The sequence below is a fragment of the Schistocerca serialis genome, chromosome 9 (assembly GCF_023864345.2).
Source record: "Schistocerca serialis cubense isolate TAMUIC-IGC-003099 chromosome 9, iqSchSeri2.2, whole genome shotgun sequence".
Taxonomy (NCBI): Eukaryota; Metazoa; Arthropoda; class Insecta; order Orthoptera; family Acrididae; genus Schistocerca; species Schistocerca serialis.
In genome coordinates, this window is record NC_064646.1 from 420,355,408 (window position 1) to 420,374,580 (window position 19,173).

A 19,173-nucleotide genomic window follows, 5' to 3' on the forward strand; every position below is an offset into this window, starting at 1 on the left:
GAGGACAAATGTAAGGATGTAGAGGCTTACCTCACTAGGGGTAAGACAGATACTGCCTACAGGAAAATTAAAGAGACCTTTGGAGAAAAGAGAACCACTTGTATGAATATCAAGGGCTCAGATGGCAACCCAGTTCTAAGCAAAGAAGGAAAAGCAGAAAGGTGGAAGGAGTATATAGAGGAACTATACAAGGGCGATGTTCTTGAGGATAATATTATGGAAATGGAAGGGGATGTAGATGAAGATGAAATGGGAGATATGATACTGCGTGAAGAATTTGATAGAGCACTGAAAGACCTAAGCCGAAACAAGGCCCCGGGAGTAGACAACATTCCATTAGAACTACTGGCAGCCTTGGGAGAGCCAGTCCTGACAAAACTCTACCATTTGGTGAGCAAGATGTATGAGACAGGCGAAATACCCTCAGACTTCAAGAAGAATATAATAATTCCAATCCCAAAGAAAGCAGGCATTGACAGATGCGAAAATTACCGAACTATCAGTTTTAAGTCACGGCTGCAAAATACTAATGCAAATTCTTTACAGACAAATGGAAAAACTGGTAGAAGCCGACCTCGGGGAAGATCAGTTTGGATTCCGTAGAAATATGGGAACACGTGAGGCAATACTGACCTTACGACTTATCTTAGAAGCTAGATTAAGAAAAGGAAAACCTACGTTTCTAGCATTTGTAGACTTGGAGAAAGCTTTTGACAATGTTGACTGGAATACTCTCTTTCAAATTCTGAAGGTGGCAGGGGTAAAATACAGGGAGCGAAAGGCTATTTACAATTTGTACAGAAACCAGATGGCAGTTATAAGAGTCAAGGGACATGAAGGGGAAGCAGTGGTTCGGAAGGGAGTGAGACAGGGTTGTAGCCTCTCCCCGATGTTATTCAATCTGTATATTGAGCAAGCAGTAAAGGAAACAAAACAAAAATTCGGAGTAGGTATTAAAATCCATGGAGAAGAAATAAAAACTTTGAGGTTCGCCGATAACATTGTAATTCTGTCAGAGACAGCAAAGGACTTGGAAGAGCAGTTGAATGGAATGGACAGTGTCTTGAAGGGAGAATATAAGATGAACATCAACAAAAGCAAAACGAGGATAATGGAATGTAGTCGAATTAAGTCAGGCGATGCTGAGGGAATTAGATTAGGAAATGAGACAATTAAAGTAGTAAAGGAGTTTTGCTATTTGGGGAGCAAAGTAACTGATGATGGTCAAAGTAGAGAGGATATAAAATGTAGACTGGCAATAGCAAGGAAAGTGTTTCTGAAGAAGAGAAATTTGTTAACATCGAGTATAGATTTAAATGTCAGGAAGTCGTTTCTGAAAGTATTTGTATGGAAGTGAAACATGGACGATAAATAGTTTGGACAAGAAGAGAATAGAAGCTTTCGAAATGTGGTGCTACAGAAGAATGCTGAAGATTACATGGATAGATCACGTAACTAATGAGGTAGTGTTGAATAGGATTGGGGAGAAGAGGAGTTTGTGGCACAACTTGACAAGAAGAAGGGATCGGTTGGTAGGACATGTTCTGAGGCATCAAAGGATCACCAATTTAGTATTGGAGGGCAGTGTGGAGGGTAAAAATCATAGAGGGAGACCAAGAGATGAATACACTAAACAGATTCAGAAGGATGTAGGCTGCAGTACGTATTGGGAGATGAAGAAGCTTGCACAGGATAGAGTAGCATGGAGAGCTGCATCAAACCAGTCTCAGGACTGAAGACCACAACAACAACATGCATTTTATCCTTTTCTTCTTCTATGCTGTCATCTAATCTGCTTACTCCGAAGAACTTGTTTGCCCATCAGCTAATTGCAGTCTGTTTCTTGTTTAACACCTTTTTGAATGAAAATCTGCCAATAGTTTTTCCTTCACTTTATCTCCTTCATATCTTTTCTGTTCCTTTTTCATGTTCCTCTCCTGCTTCTCTTTTTCCTTGAATTCATGATGTTCCATCACTAGTCACAACACTAGGTGTGTGTTCTTTCTTTCTCTTTGTGCTTCGTTGCTCAGATTCTGATCACAGTGATAAATAACATTTCCAAAAATTATTGCTATTGATTTTGGTTGTGATGACTGAATATCATCAAAGACAAAAGATGTTGAAGTATCCAAATTCTGTGAAGTGTTATTTAGAGTCACCAATATTTAGAAAGGAACAAGACTTTTGGTGGGCCATCAAGTAGTATCACTATTATGTAAACTGCTACTATGTGATGAAGATATCTGAATAGTACCAAGACTCTGGATGGATGAAGGATTATGCCTATCTTCATGTACTGAAATTTTCTTTGATGGATTGTCATCAAAGGGCCTCAGCTAGTAGACTCTGATCAAATTAATTAATACCATTTCCTGGACATCTCATATCAATTTATCTTTGTTTGTAACATAGTAAATTATACAATAAGAACCATGAAAACCACTAGCAGCAAGCATTTCTACGTCATCAGCTATTTTGTTCTAGAACTTTAAAAGTAATAATGCCTCCAGATTTCCTCCCCAGTCAAAATTCCTTCTCTCGGTTACTTTAAACTCATCTAGAAGGACAGCATCAATTTGTTTTTTATATACATAAAATGAATCTTAAGCTCCATAGCTGACTGGACTGTAGCTGAAGCTGGCATATGACAAGCAACTATATTGGTATAATTCACATTGTTTGCATCAAATGGAATCAAATTAGTTGCTCTGAAGCCTGCTTGAACATTTGCTCCGTTTTACATTCTGAAATAATTTGTAACAAAATAGCAGGTACCTCAGATTTTGAAATATTAAACCTCTTGTTGTCAGAACACAATGTCTGAAATAGTTTTTTTTTTTTCATTAGTCCAAAGACTGCTACATCTAGTAGATGTAAGATATGTACAGAATTGGGATGTAAAGTGGGAAATATGATGTGGTTTTTCCAGCAATATCTGCTCAAATGGAGAGTCAGTCTGTCTCAAATATTACAGCAGGCTGGGGAATCTCAGTTTCTTTCAAGAATGAGTTAAATACATTCTTTGTGTGCTTGAAGGAACTTTCACAGCTCATCTGTCCATTTTCCATTTTTCTAATGTGCATATCCTCTAGTACCAATCACTGCAAACAATGATCTGAATCAGAGTTAGAAGACTCATCATAAGCTTGACAGCCCTGAGGATCTATGACTAATTCCCCTTTAGGAGCCAGGTGTTGGTGGTAAGGTCCTAAGGGACCAAACTGCTAAGGTCGTCGGTCCCTAGGCTTACACACTACTTAATCTAACTTAAACTAAATTACGCAAAGTCAACCAATCCTTTTTCTCTCTCTTAAGAATGTGTGCCACAGTACCCAGTACACTTTATTGAAGATATACCAGAAATTGTATTTCCTAATGGTGTTCTTGAAGTGTTGTACAACTGTCTCTCAACAATAACTTCTAGCACATTTTTATCTCTACTGGGAGAATACTGAAATCTCTTATTCTTTGGCTAACTTACTTTTCATATAAGTAAAACACAAAGACCTTGAGTTAAAAACGGTATATTTTTCATAGTTCTTACTGCATATTGTTCTATGTTACAAGCATAGATCAATTAATATGATATGTCGAGGCAGTGCTATGAATTAGTTCTAAGATGGTATAAAAAAAGTACCACAAGTATTTCAAATAATCTTGCTTAAATAAAATAAATTCAAATTGAGCGTTGCGGCTCCCTGGGATGTTGCAGCCTTACATCATGGTGTCACAGTGGTTCCACAAAAATAATAATTTGGTTTATTAGCTTTCTGAATGAAGGAACAATGTGTGTACCAGTACTGATATCTAGATGTGGAGAAAAAAAGGTGTGGTTGCTATGGCTGTGTTACATTTTGGTTCATCATACTAAGCAGGTCACTTGTTTTTATTCAGTAATAATAAAGATTAGTTTTGTTGAATGCACGTCATTTTTAATTGTTGTTTGTCCTCTGTGATCTGTGTTGACCTTTATTAAATAACAACCACTTACATCGAGACGTTTCCAACAAATGTGTACTGATGTGGGGACTGAGCACATTTTCCTAATTTACTACAGCAACTCTAGTTGGCTTTAAGGAATATTGTTCAAGAGAAACATCTGACTAATGAGAAGTTTGCAGACAGTGACCGTTTTCATGCTGGCGTATCTTTGTGGCGTCTTTGAAAAACTAAATTCATTGAATGTATCCCTTCAAGGTAATGAGAATTCTGCAGCTTCCAGAAAAAAAATTTCAGCTTTTAGAACGCATCTACTACAGTGGAAGAAATGGTGGATGATAAATATGTACATTACACTTTCTCCACTCTTCACACGGTTTCAGCAGACAGTAACTTTCAGTTATGTGAAGAATTGAAGCCTGTGTTTGTGGGTCATTTAACCAAACTCAGTGATGACTTTCTGAAGTACTTTTTAAAACAAGTTGATCAACACAACAGCAACACAGATGCTTTTAATGCAGAACTTCCATCAACATTCATCACTGAAGAGCGAGAGCAATCTATTATGTTTCTCCAGATTCTACACTGAAATTGAAGTTTACTTCTTCATCACTGTCTGAGTTTTGGAGTTTAGTGAAGTAGGAGTATCTGCAAGTAGGGAACAAGACCCTACCTACAAGCTGGGATGCCTTCTGCAACATCCTACTTATATGAGCTAGGTTTTTCAGCATTTGAAGTCATCAACACGAAATATATATTGCAAATGAATGTGGAGAAAAAGATGCATGTAGCAACTTCCAATTTTGTGTCAAAATTTGAAGAACTGAATATGAAGAAGGAAGCTCATTTTTCCCACTGACTTTGTTGCAAGACTTCAGAGTAAAAATATTACAAGATGATCAAAGTGTGTTACTTCAACATTTGACAAAGAAATTTTTATCCCACATTTCAAGACAGATTTAGTGCGCAAAATGAGCCAAAGGAACCTATGTTCAGATCAAGGGAGCCATTGGCCCAAAAAGTTTGAAAACCGTTGATGCAGTACAATTCTATATTACATAAGTTTTATATCAGTTTTTAAAAGGAGCCAAAACCGGACAGATATTTATTCACTTATGGCCACTGCATTGACATAGGAGGGAGATGAAAATAGGCCTATAGTAATTAACCTTACCTCTCAATAAATTAAGTTTCTTCTAATGTTCCATTTAAACATGTTGAATATTTTTTAAAATAAACATGGAATGCTTTGCTTAATGGAGAAAATCTACAAAACTCAAGTTCAACGCAGGTTTGTTCACAGAATGGTGACTCCAAAAAAAGAACACACAAGGAAATACTACGGTAAACAACTGGATAGCATAATTAATGTTGGTTATAATAGACAATTAAATGAAAACTATTCACTTTTTCTATTATACAGAAGTCCACAATATAAATTTTCCGCCACTTTTCTTTTACTAACCTGTTAACCTAGATGCAGACTGAAATTTATTCAGTTCTTCTTGGCATGCATCTTCAAAGTCTTGTGCAGTTTGCTTCACCACCTGATCTAAGTCTACATCTTTAATATCACCTTTTTTCAACAGCTCAGCTTGTTTCCTGATTTAAAACAACAACAATAAAAAAAGTAGTAATAATGCCAAAAGCCTGTAATTCAGTTATAGACCTATACACCAATATTTTTTTTCTAGGTGTTCTACAGAAGTTAATTTCAAAGCTACAACAAGATATATTTTAAAAGCTTACAGGCCTATAGTTGGCATACTTCAGTACATTATGAAATGATGAATTCTATAGTTGAAAGATAACATTACATGGGTAGGCCTAGAACAGATAACTAATAAAGACATACAGTACTGAATCAAAACAGGAGGAAAACAAATTTATGGCACAACTTGACTAAAAGGAGAAATAGTTTGACAGGATATGTCCTGAGGCATCAAGAAATAGTCAATTCGGTTATAAGAGAAGTGGGAAGAATCAATTGTAGTGATGGCTAAGGCTTGACTGCAGCGAGCATGTTCAAATGGATGTAGGATGCAACAGTTATGTAGGATGAAGGACCTTACACAGGATGGACAAGGTTGGAGAGCTATATCAAACCAGTCCTCACAGTAACAAAATTCAAAATATTTGTAAATCAGCAACCATGTCTCACACGCATTTTTATGATCAATGTATAGTCCATAAGATGTAGCTACTTCCACACAGCAAGTTAGAAATATACAAGGAAGATTTGGCACACTTACAATAATTTTTTTTTAAAAATAACTTAATAACAATGTTGAAACGGAATTGGTTTTGATGAGCAATTATTGTCCATGCGTTCAGGCTATACATATAATTATTTCTGCTACTTTTCAGGGCCACTATAAAACGTAGTAAAAGAACATACAATATCACTGAAATATTCAAAAAGCTATGACAATACATGACCAGTTCACCTTTTCATGCTATACTTTAATTTTTAATATTTACTTAGAGTTACGTGCAAGAAGAATTTCAAGGTGATTTAAAGCAGTTCATCCAACTGAAAAGGGCCAACACAGATACTCCATGTTCTTTAAAAGGTGCAGATACGTTTGTTTACAGTTAATACAGCAATGTGTTACTGTGACTGAAACACGTTAATATATTCCATGCAAAGTACCTGTCTCGCTCGTGACGTATTTCATGATCGCTTTTCATGCTGTTCTCGAACTCAATAGTTTGCAAGTACTCCGAAAATCGTTTCTCTATGTCCGTCATATCAGCTGTAATAATCGGGTCTCTCTCCAAACATACGCCGCTCAGCAAATCCCATCTTTCTTTTCCTGAAGTACTGTAACATCTAATATTTCCTTTAAACCAAGAAGTTGCAAAAGTGAATTATTTACCACGTTACGAACTGTGATAACCAAAAACACTAAACGCAAATTCTTATCAGCAACTCCGTACGAGAGAATTTGATGCGAAACAGAAATTTACCTTTGCAAGTAACGCGAGTTCCTACACAGACTCGTAGTAAGGAAAACACACGCGAGTTTATCATTTTCATGTTTACTAACTTCAAACGTAAACATCCGAACACCCGCCAGAAACACTGGTTATAAATCTCGAAGATACTCCATGTGTAGAATAAGGGGAGATGGCGCTACAGACTTGCGCTGTACGTTGTTTTGAAGGCAGTGGGCGGGGCCTGCCGCCATCTTGGATCCCCCAAAACATTAGCAGACGAGTGTTTACAATTGCTTCTTGTTCGTTATTTATGTCGTGTGCACGTGATATTTGTTTTATATAGTAAATGTTACTCGGTTTTAGTGAACAACACAGCATAAGGAACGCAACTTCAAACGTTTTTCTGGTCTTAAATGCGTATTCGATACAGTAATACGTAAAAATATTACGCTTCTTGCCTCAGTACTGTAATTCATTTTTGTTTATACACTTAGAATGACCGAGAAGAGACGTATGTGCTATGAAAAGCGTGCTTTTGTAATCCATTTCTATTCACTTTCATTGTGTTTGTGGCGATAATTGATAAAGCCAGAACTCCAAAAACAATGATTGATAGTTTAGAGGCACCGATTTGTATTCGTTGCATTTTCAAGTCAAATGCAAATTTTAAATGTTCACATTTGCAAGAAACTTACCTTATTTCCTTTGGTGTCCCATAGATGTATGCAGGGATGATATAAACAAGCCAGCTGTCATGTCAACAAAGTGAAAAATACGTTAAATTACGAAGGAACAGAACTGAATTTAAGATTGTCAGGCCTATTGCAATTTCCACATCTGCTTTCTTTTTAAATTGTACCTACCAAATGACATTCAGCGTGGCAAAGAACAGAAATTTACAGGGTAATACGACAACACAGTGATTAATGTAATGATCTAAGCCTGGACTTCGATAGGAAAGTGGCTTCACTAAGGAGTACTTTAATCGGTCAGGAAACCGACCACTCCTAAAGGAAAAGTTACAGATATGGCTAAGTACTGAGCTAACATACGTGGAACAATACTTCAGTATTCTGCTAGATACCCCGTCATATCCATGAGAGTTCTTGGTCTTTAGTGATTTAATTGTTAACTCAATCTCCCTCTTGTCAGTATCATGGAGGAGCATTTCAGGTAACAGTCTCGGAACACTTTTTTCTAACAAGGGAACCTCCCCATCGCACCCCCCTCAGATTTAGTTATAAGTTGGCACAGTGGATAGGCCTTGGAAAACTGTACACAGATCAATCGAGGAAACAGGAAGAAGTTGTGTGGAACCGTGAAAAAAATTAGTAAAAATACAAACTGAGTAGTCCATGTTAGTCCATGTGAAACGTAAACAATATCAAGGAGCCCTTAAGCTAAGGAGCGCCGTGGTCCCGTGGTTAGCGTGAGTAACTGCGGAACGAGAAGTCTTGGGTTCAAGTCTTCCCTCAACTGAAAATTTTATTTTCGCAAAGTTACGATCTGTCCGTTCGTTCATTGACGTCTCTGTTCACTGCAATAAGTTTAGTGTCTGTGTTTTGAGGCCGCACCGCAAAATCGTGCGATTAGTAGACAAAAGGACGTGCCTCTCCAATGGGAACCAAAAACATTTGATCGCAAGGTCATAGGTCAACCGATTCCTCCACGGGAAAACACGTCTGATATATTCTATACGACACTGGTGACGGCATGTGCATCAAATGACAGGAATATGTTGTCGACCCACCTAATTGTACACTTGGCGAATGGGTAAAAAGATTCTTCTACCTTGCACGATTTAGGTTTTCTTGGGGATGTGATAATCACTCCCAAAAAAGTGATGAAAACGTAACAGTTTGTCACATAAACTGAAAATAAAAAATTAAATTTTTCACTCGAGGGAAGACTTGAACCACAGACTAATATAACAGTCGCGACACTTCGCCTCGATTTTGTTGCCTACAGCGCCAGCAGCGCCCCAAGCGGCTGGTAGGTTACACTGTGAGTTCGGCGCGATCGTGAGGGAGAATAGTGGTTGTTTATTTTGATTTTTACAATGGCTTTTACTGGCGGGAGCGTTTGTAGCGCAATAAATTGCACCAACAACAGAAAGAAGACACCAAAGCTGTCTTTTTTTAGGTTTCCTAAGCATCCTGAGAGGTATAACCATCATGTTACTAAACTGTATCGTCAGGATTCACTTGCAAACTATATGTGTATAAATGATGAATGTTTCGTTTTAGGAGCAGAAAATGGCTTGTTAATAGCAGGCGAGAAGACCTCATGAAGAAAGACCCAGTGTACCTGTATAGTAATATTAGGTTTTGTTCGCTACATTTCGAACAAAACCAGTTCATGAACGCAGACAACAACAAACTCGTGTGGAATGCAGTACCCACCCTGTTTGACATTCCAAATAAGCCACCTCAGCTGACGATGAAGAGGAAACTGCCACAAAGATTCGACAGTCAATCTAAAGCAGTAAAACAGTCCTATGACACAGAAGCAGCTGGTTCAGCTCACCATGTATCAGTGCCAGATTCGTGTGAATCGTCAACACAGACCTGCTTTGACGATGAAGTGGTTAGATTAAGTGCAGCTGTTCGTGTCTTGCAAAAGCGTGTGAAGTGTCAGAATGTGCAAATCGCTAGACTTCGAGCGAAACTGCTGTTAATCAAGTTATTTGTTAAAGTGAGACTCGTTTACAGGCTGAAATATTGGAATCAAGACGTAGTTTCTAACAACAAGAAAGCAAATAAGAAACTGAAGAAGTTGGCTCATTTGGGCTGCTGATTTCTTTGGTATGTATTTCGTTCACTTCTGTTGTTAGTCACTTAATTTCCCTTGCTTCTTTCGTGCGATGACATTATTTTGTCAGCACCTTCTTCACTGACAGATTGTTTGAAAATTATACAAATATTTGGTTTTTCGTGAAATGTAGTGTAATCAGCTCATTATAGTGTTTTCAGCATATTCTTCCCACTATTTGGCAGTTGCTTGTCCCACTTAGAATAATAAAAAGATGAAGGTCGTACTTGTGGCAACAGGCGAAAATGACAAACAAACGCAGTAGGCCTACAGAACGATAAACGAGCTGTCGATCGTTTTTGCAAGTAGAGGTACATGTCTGTGCTTCTGACATGTGAATCTGTGTGTTTATATTCTTTTGATATGAACGTGGTAAGCTGCAATTCTGTCCAATGTCACAAGTGTTTCTTCACGAATGTGTTGTAGCTTGCCACTCTATTCATGATTTTTGTCCGTGCTGGCGCTTATTTTAGAATCATTTTTAGAAACATATATGCCTTCTGATACCACACAAACCCTTGGAGGCAAGAAAATAACTCAAATAATGCGGAAATTACGTAGGAAATGGATGTAAACAAACATTATGCTTACGACGCGTCTGACGTTCACCTTACCTACCGCTTGGAGCGCTAATGTCGCTCCATCTGTCAAACGGCAACAACTTTTACAGCAGTGAGTGTCGCGACTGTTATATTAGACTGTGCTTGAACCTAACACCTCTCGTTTCGTAGCTGCTCTCGCTAACCACGAAGCACTGATTAACTTGACAAAAACACAGTATTTTTCCTGATCCAGTTGCCAGGTATGAACGGTTTCAGAATTTAGACCAATTACCTGTGTAATCCAGTTGTGGCGGCAGCACCGTCCAACGCACGAAGGGCTGAACTACGGCACTGCCGACACAAGTAGGGGCAGCTGTACCGTTATGCGGAATTTCGGCAACGGTGCGTCGCACACCGGACCGCACGGGAACAAAGCTGCCAGCAGTGCGAGCTAGTCGACACGACGCGACACACGTCTCCCCAGTTCTTCCGCCGCGGACCATGTGCGTCGAATCAACGTGACTCCGCCGTAAATGCGTACGCGCGGTCGTAAACGCAGTCACCGTTAAATTGTCTTTCGCTTCTTCGCGGACGTTACGGCGCCTCCGGTCGCGCCAAGAGCAGAACATTCTGTGACGCGGCCTCTTGTCTCGCTCGGTCCACGCGGCCGCGCCACGGCTCGTCACTGGAGTGTACACCCTCCGGGATCGGTGACCGAGCCGTGCCGCCAGTGCAACGCGCCTATGTAGACGGACATTAGCGAAGTACTGTATATTATTTGTCATTTATTGTAACGGCAGGAAAAATAAATGTGTCCTGCCCAGAAACCGCTTTAGTCATTTATTGCCACAAAGCCTCTCCCATGAGCATAGTGCGTGGGCGCGGCGATAAATGCCGGTTCACTGCACATGAGCGACTGTAAACGGAGATACAACACGTTCCCGCTTCACTGGTGACCCCGACGTGATCTGAGGCTAAAAAAACACGTGGTGACAAACGTTCGTCGGTACGAGAGACGTGGAACCGCGAGTAGGCTTGCGCGCATACGCCCGCGCTGAACAGTGCTCCGAAGTAATTTTTTTTTTAACTAACTTTTTTTGTATTGTTTTTGTGTGCGTATATTTTGATCGCGGACTGCTTAGTGTTATTTTTTTCTTTTCGTGTGTTTCCCTTGTGTTATTTTCATTGTGTGCTTTCCTCTTGTACGAGGATTCGACTCTGAACTAAGATGGCGACACTAGAGGAGTTGCGAAAGACCGTCGAAGAACTGCTCGCACGCAACACGAGGCTAGAGAATGAGCTACAGGCACGGACTACACGCGCGGACGCCGCGCAGCCGCAGACAGCTCAGGACAATGTTGGCGCGCAAATCCCCGCCACGCCGACGCCTCCTACGACCGCCGGAACGCCGACAAGCGCTGGACGGGCATTGATCAGGCTGCCTCCCTTTTGGCCGCGCGACCCCGTGATGTGGTTCAGCCAGGTTGAGGCGGTATTTATGAGCAACCACGTGACCTGCGACCTGGCGAAATTTGGGCACGTGGTGAGCCAGCTGGACCAGAACTATGCGGCCGAAGTGCGGGATATAATCACCGCCCCACCGACGCAGTCGAGCTACAAACGGCTCAAGGAGGAGCTGATCCGGCGGATTTCGTCGTCAGAGGAACAGCGTGTGCACCAACTGCTGCGGCAAGAGGAATGCGGCGATCGGAGGCCCTCGCAATTCCTGCGTCACTTGCGGAGCCTCGCGCAGTCCGATATGGTGCCAGATTCGCTGTTGCGCACTATCTGGGTGCGCAGCCTCCCAGCTCAGGTGCAGGCAGTGATAGCCGCACAGACGGAGATGCAGCTGGACGCCGTCGCTAACTTGGCCGACAGGGTGCACGATGCGCTGACAACGGCGCCTAGCACCGCGGCTGCGGCAGCTTACGACTCCGTCCCCCCACCTCCGTGGCGGCCAGCGCCTCCCGCACCCGCATCGGATGCCGACCTGCACCAGCTAGTGCGAAACTTGACGGCACAGGTGGCAGCTCTCTCGACGCAAGTCGACCGGTTGGCGCGCTCGCAGCAAGAGGGCAGCACGCGCCGCAGCGGCAGCAGACCGGGCGACAGGCGGCATGGCTCGCGCAGCCGGCAACGCAGCAACAGCCGCTCCAACGGTACCCCGCCGACGTCACAGCACGCACAAAGCGGCTACTGCTGGTACCACGCCCGCTTCGGCAACGAAGCAACCAGGTGCCGCGCTCCTTGCTCGCACCCAAACGCCAGCTGCGACCGGACCTAGGCGCACCCGGCTGCAATATGATATCGAAGCGTCTGTTTGTTGCGGAACGGGGGGCAGGCGTGAGGTACCTCGTCGACACGGGTTCGGACCTCTCGATCTTCCCCCGTTCTATGTTACGAGACCGCAGGCGGGCCGAGGCACTCTGCCTTACAGCGGCGAACAACTCCACGATTAAAACTTACGGCACACACAGCCGCAATATAGATCTGGGCCTACGGCGCACGTTCTCGTGGACTTTTACCGTGGCCGACGTCAATGAGCCGATCCTGGGCGCAGACTTTCTCGGCCACTACGGGCTACTAGCCGACATCGCAAACGGCCAGCTCATCGACGCCACGACTAAGTTAAAGATAGCGGGACAGCGCCGGCAGGCTGCACACTACAGCGTTAAACCCGTGAAGTGCCCCGGACCGTACGCTGACATTCTTGAACAATTCCCCGACCTCACCCGCCCAGCCGGTGCACCGAGAGACATCAAACATTCGACGGTGCACCACATAATAACCACACCCGGACCCCCCACATCGTGTCGCCCACGTCGACTCGCGCCGGACAGACTCGCAGCAGCAAAGGCAGAGTTCGAGGCCATGCTGCGGCAAGGCATCGTGCGACCATCGAGCACCCCATGGTCATCGGCGTTGCATTTAGTGCCCAAGAAAGACAATTCGTGGCGCCCGTGTGGGGACTATCGCGCCCTTAATTCGCGAACGGTGCCGGACCGATACCCAGTCCCACACCTTCAAGACTTCAGCTACGCCTTGGCGGGCTGCGCGGTGTTCAGCAAGATTGACTGCGCAAAGGCGTACACCCAAATTCCAGTGGCGCCCGAAGACATCGAAAAAACAGCCATCGTAACGCCCTTTGGGCTTTTCGAAAGCCTGTTTATGACTTTCGGTCTTCGGAATGCTGCCCAGACTTGGCAGCGGTTCCTGGACGGCGTCTTGCGAGGCTTGCCATTTTGCTTCGCCTACCTCGACGACATCTTGGTGTATTCCAAGTCGCTCGAACTCCACCGCCGCCACTTAACGACCGTCTTTCAGCGCCTGAGTGAAGCCGACATCGTCATTAACCCCGCTAAATGCGAGTTTGGCGTGACGGAAATTGAGTTCCTCGGCCATTTAATTACGCCCACCGGATCGACACCGCTACCGGAGAAAGTTAAGGCAATACAGAACATGCCGCGTCCGCAGACGCACAAAGAATTACGACGCTACCTCGGCATGTTGAACTTTTATCGTCGACACCTGCCCAACGCCGCAGCGGTGCAAGAGCCGCTGACTAAGGCGTTACAAGGTCCTATCTCTAAAGGGAAGACCCTCGTGAATTGGACAGACGCAATGGAGCAGAGCTTCACGGACTCAAAAAGGAATCTCGTGGAAGCGACGCTGCTCGCGCACCCGGTACATGACGCGGACTTAGCTGTAGTCGTGGACGCCAGCCAGGCCGCCATCGGCGCGGTGTTACAACAGCGCGTCGGCGGGAGTTGGCAGCCTCTCGGTTTTTTCTCCAAAAAGCTTTCCGATTCGCAACGTGCTTGGAGCGCTTATGACCGAGAGTTGCTTGCGGTGTACGCGGCGGTGAAATACTTCCGACCGTCCATAGAAGCCCGACAGTTCATCATTTTCACCGATCACAAACCCATTACCCACGCGTTCGAGAGCAACCACACTAAGTGTTCACCGCGCCAACTCCAGCAGTTAGAGTACGTGTCGCAATTCACGACTGACATTCGACACATTTCGGGGATAGACAATATCGTCGCCGATTGTTTGTCCCGAGCGTGTGCCGTTATTTCACCCCCTGTGAACTTTGAGGACGTGGCCCAAGTACAGGAGAGTGACGAAGAACTACACCGATTCCGTCACGACACTTCCAGCGGCCTGCAACTGGAGCTGGTGCCCGTCCCCGGCTCCGCACGGAAGATTTGGTGTGACACCTCAACCGGCACGCACCGACCGTTTCTCCCGGAGAAATTCCGACGCAGTGCCTTCGTCCGTGTCCACGGACTGTCACACCCCGGCACCAACACCACTGCGACGCTCGTGGCTGCGCGTTTCGTCTGGCCCGGGCTTCGGAAGGACTGCCGCGAATGGGCGCGCACTTGCACGTCATGTCAGCGCGCCAAAGTCGGGAGGCACACCCACGCACCCGTGGGCACCTTCCCGGACGCGACACGCCGATTTGCACACGTCCACGTGGACCTCGTCGGCCCGCTTCCTCTCTCACAAGGCAAGCGGTACCTCCTAACAATGGTGGACCGCTTCACTCGCTGGCCGGAAGCAACGCCCGTCGCGGACGTCACAGCCGAGACCATCGCCACCGCATTCGTCGACACCTGGGTGGCACGCTTCGGATGTCCCAGTCACGTGACAACTGATCGCGGCCGCCAGTTTGACTGCGCGTTGTTCACGCACGTCGCCAGACTGTGTGGCACCCGGTTACACAGGACAACCAGCTACCATCCGGCGTCGAATGGCATGGTCGAACGGTTCCACAGGACTCTCAAAGCCGCCCTAACCTGCCACGACACCTCATGGCCAGAGGCGCTCCTACTGGTGCTGCTCGGCCTGCGAGTCACGCCGAAGGAGGAGATCGGCGCGTCACCTGCCGACCTCGTTTACGGGCAATCTCTGACAATCCCGGGCGATTTTGTCAAAGATGCAAGTCTCCCACGCGACGCCGTGGCACCCACTCTGGCGGAACGTCTGCGCAGTCACATGGCCGGCCTCCGAGCGCACGCACCGACGCGGCACGGCACCGGGAAGATATTCGTCCACGCCGACCTGCAGCGCTGCACGCACGTCATGTTGTGTACCGACGCAGTACGGCCACCTCTCCGACCGCCCTACAGTGGACCGCACCGCGTGATCGCCCGAGGAGACAAAACGGTGGTCCTCGAGTGCAACGGAAAGCCGTCGACAGTGTCAGTCGACCGCGTGAAACCAGCCTACGTCTTGCCCGCTCCATCAGCCACGCATTTCTTCGACCCGGCAGAAGATCTGTTCACGGACGACACGCCCTCCGCCAGCGGTCAGACGGAACCCGCACCCGGAGCCGCCGGTGACGCACAGCTGCAACCTGCTGTCATCGCGCCGCCACGTGCGCCTCCCTCCACCACGCCCAGGCAGCTGGTACGGCCGCCCGGACCGCGCCCACCACAGGCGCACCGGTCGCCCCCACCACAGCCGCCAGCGGACTACGTCACGCGCGCCGGCCGCCGCGTCCGATTCAAACGGCCGTGCTGCGTCGCCAGCGCACCACGACACCCAAGCCGGCAATCACGCGCCCGAGCCACCGAACGCCGTCAGAATTCGGCGCCCACGAGCCGCCGTCCGCTGTAGAGACCCGACCTCCAGCTGCAAGTGCCTTCAGCCGGTAACTCCAGTCGAGCGTTCGTCACAGCTCCTGGACCCGCGTTCGCGTCTTATGCCTCCGCCGCGTCGGGCGTTGAGGCCGGATCGGCACCCGCGCCAGCTTACCTCATTCGCGTCTCCGTCGAGCTCCGGACATCGCGCACCACACCGTCCGGCTTGTCCGTAGTAGCTCCCGGACCCGCGTTCGAGTTCCGACGGTACCGCACTCGCGCAAGCGCCTTCGAGACGTCACCACCCATGACCTGCAACGCGCGCCTACACGCGCATCGCTACGGACAGTCGTAGCCAGTGCCTGCTGCCGCTGTCACTAGCCGCCAGCGCGAGGACACGCCCACCGCACGCTCGCCGGTCCGGCGCGCTGACGTCACGGGCCGCCGCCCTTCCGACGCCGACCGACCCCCGCCAAAGCTGCCGCACTGCCATCACGCAGTGCACGAACTTTAAACACACGCGAACGATCGCCGCGTTTTCGCAGCTACGGAGCTCCGCTCTCCAAGGGGGGATCTGTGTGGCGGCAGCACCGTCCAACGCACGAAGGGCTGAACTACGGCACTGCCGACACAAGTAGGGGCAGCTGTACCGTTATGCGGAATTTCGGCAACGGTGCGTCGCACACCGGACCGCACGGGAACAAAGCTGCCAGCAGTGCGAGCTAGTCGACGCGACGCGACACACGTCTCCCCAGTTCTTCCGCCGCGGACCATGTGCGTCGAATCAACGTGACTCCGCCGTAAATGCGTACGCGCGGTCGTAAACGCAGTCACCGTTAAATTGTCTTTCGCTTCTTCGCGGACATTACGGCGCCTCCGGTCGCGCCAAGAGCAGAACATTCTGTGACGCGGCCTTTTGTCTCGCTCGGTCCACGCGGCCGCGCCACGGCTCGTCACTGGAGTGTACACCCTCCGGGATCGGTGACCGAGCCGTGCCGCCAGTGCAACGCGCCTATGTAGACGGACATTAGCGAAGTATATTATTTGTCATTTATTGTAACGGCAGGAAAAATAAATGTGTCCTGCCCAGAAACCGCTTTAGTCATTTATTGCCACAAAGCCTCTCCCATGAGCATAGTGCGTGGGCGCGGCGATAAATGCCGGTTCACTGCACATGAGCGACTGTAAGCGGAGATACAACACGTTCCCGCTTCACAGTCATCTATTGCCAGGGATGTCGGCTGAACAGAACGGGATTCTTTGTCAAAAGCAAATACCAGAGTATTCTTCCTGAGGTTTGTAGCCATGGTTAATCCAGCGAAGCAATTTCGGTTAAACAACCGAAATTCCAAGTAGCAGCAGCAAGACCAGAAAGAGCGATCAGATCACAAGGAACAGGAACGAACACGGAGATTAACGGACGGACGGCACTCGGCAAAGCACAAGTACAGCGATGTAAACACTGAAGTGCAGCGCAACAGTTAACAGCGGCCACTCGCGAGCGCGGCTGAAACGGAACTGAGACCACGGCGCTGCTTGACTTTCAGCCTCCTTGATGTTGCTTATCTTCGCAAGGACTACTCAGTTTGTATATTTTACTAATTTTTTTCATAGTTCCACACAACTTCTTCCTGTTTTCTCGATTGATCTGTGTTCAGTTTTTCAAGGCCTATCTACTGTGCCAACGTATAATTAAATCTGAGGGGGGTGTGATGGGGAGGTTCCCTTGTAAGAGCGCTATATGATTCCCTGTTGGGACTAGGTTTCTATTTAGTTCACCTGCTATATTCAGAAAGTGATTATTAAGTACTGTACATATATGCGACTTATCAGTAACACGTACATCCCCACTATGCACTGATTCTATATTCTCGACCTGTCTCTGCAGACCAGCCACTTCCTTTACGACTGACCATATGGTTTTAATTTTATCCTGAGACTTAGCTATTCTATCTGCATACCACATACTTTTTGCCTTCCTAATAACTTTTTTAAGCAGCTTACAATACTGTTTGTAATGGGGTGCTGCATTTAGATTTTGACTGTTTCTAACGTTTTGATATAATTGCCACTTCGTTCTACAAGATATTCTTATCCCTTTAGTCAGCCACCCAGGCTGCCTGTTTGTGCTAGTACCCTGTTTTGAACGTTCTAACGGAAAGCAACTTTCAAAGAGCACGAGAAAAGTCTTGAGGAAAGCATTATATTTATCGTCTACTGTATCAGCACTATAAACATCTTGCCACTCTTGTTCCTTGATAAGGTTTACAAAAGTCTGTACAGCAACTGGATTAGCTTTCCTAAAAAGTTGGTAACTATATTTAACATGTGTTGCAGCACAAAAATCTTTTAGACTTAAAATTTGTGCATCATGATCTGAAAGGCCATTCACCTTTTTGGCAACAGAATGCCCTTCTAATAATGACGAATGAACAAAAATATTGTCTATGGTTGTTCTACTGTTCCCTTGCACTCTCGTTGGAAAGAATACGGTTTGCATAAGATTATATGAATTAAGGAGGTCTACCAGCATCCTTTTCCTTGCACAATCACTTATACAATTAATATTGAAGTCACCACATATAACTAACCTTTTGTATTTCCTATAAAGTGAACCAAGAATCTCCTCTAGCTTTAGCAAAAATGTTGTGTAATCGGAGTCTGGGGATCTATAAATAACAACAGTAAGAAGTTTAGCTCCACTAAATTTAACCACACCTGCACAACATTCAAACACCTTTTCAGTGCAGTACTTTGAAACATCAATTGACTCAAATGGGATAACGTTTTTCACATACATGGCTACTCCCCCACACCGCAATGAATATTCACAACATGTTGTGGCATCTGTCTGCTTGGTTAGGAATGGTGCAAGTTTGATTTGTGGTGATTTTTTGTAGGCAAGAAGAGAGGGGCAACTACCTTCCCCTGCCCCTTAATGGCTACATCTTTGATACAAAGTATTGCATACACCTGATATTTAGCCTTTCTTAATCTAATATGTTTAGCTTGAATCTAGCCTTCAAGACATTCTTTTGTAACCATAATTTTCAGCCCTTTAAGTGCTCTTATGACCAGATTACATTGTCACTGCCAGAAACTGAATACAGTCAGGCGAGTTTACATTAACCACAGTTATTTACTTTCCTCCACTTGCGAAATGAACTGAGCTGCTGGGAAATGGCCTTCTGTTATTAGTTATTCAGTTTTATTGGTTTATCTTCAATGCAATTTATTTTCAAAAAAGTATTACCCATCGACCATATGGTATGAACATTTATGCATTCAGGGCATAAATTTGCTATACATGCTCATTTGAGGCATGAAAAACATATTTATAATAAAAAATAGCT

The 19,173-nt window shown here is 45.7% G+C and overlaps 1 protein-coding gene and 1 long non-coding RNA gene across 2 annotated transcripts in view; one reads left to right on the forward strand and one right to left on the reverse strand.

Moving 5' to 3' along the window:
- Positions 1-7,063, reverse strand: part of LOC126419311 (39S ribosomal protein L46, mitochondrial-like) — a 34,842-nt gene extending 27,779 nt beyond the window's left edge. The window contains exons 1-3 of the mRNA XM_050086491.1: positions 6,910-7,063; positions 6,593-6,782; positions 5,405-5,541 (exon numbers count right to left, since the gene is read on the reverse strand). Coding sequence (XP_049942448.1) covers positions 5,405-5,541; positions 6,593-6,782; positions 6,910-6,979 — 397 coding nt within the window. The 5' untranslated portion in view covers positions 6,980-7,063. The remainder of the gene's footprint in view (positions 1-5,404; positions 5,542-6,592; positions 6,783-6,909) is intronic.
- A 9,978-nt stretch (positions 7,064-17,041) lies between these two features.
- The window catches only part of LOC126419281 (uncharacterized), a 55,362-nt gene continuing 53,230 nt past the window's right edge, over positions 17,042-19,173 (forward strand). Inside the window, exon 1 of the long non-coding RNA XR_007575952.1 lies at positions 17,042-17,404. This is a non-coding gene — a long non-coding RNA (uncharacterized LOC126419281). The remainder of the gene's footprint in view (positions 17,405-19,173) is intronic.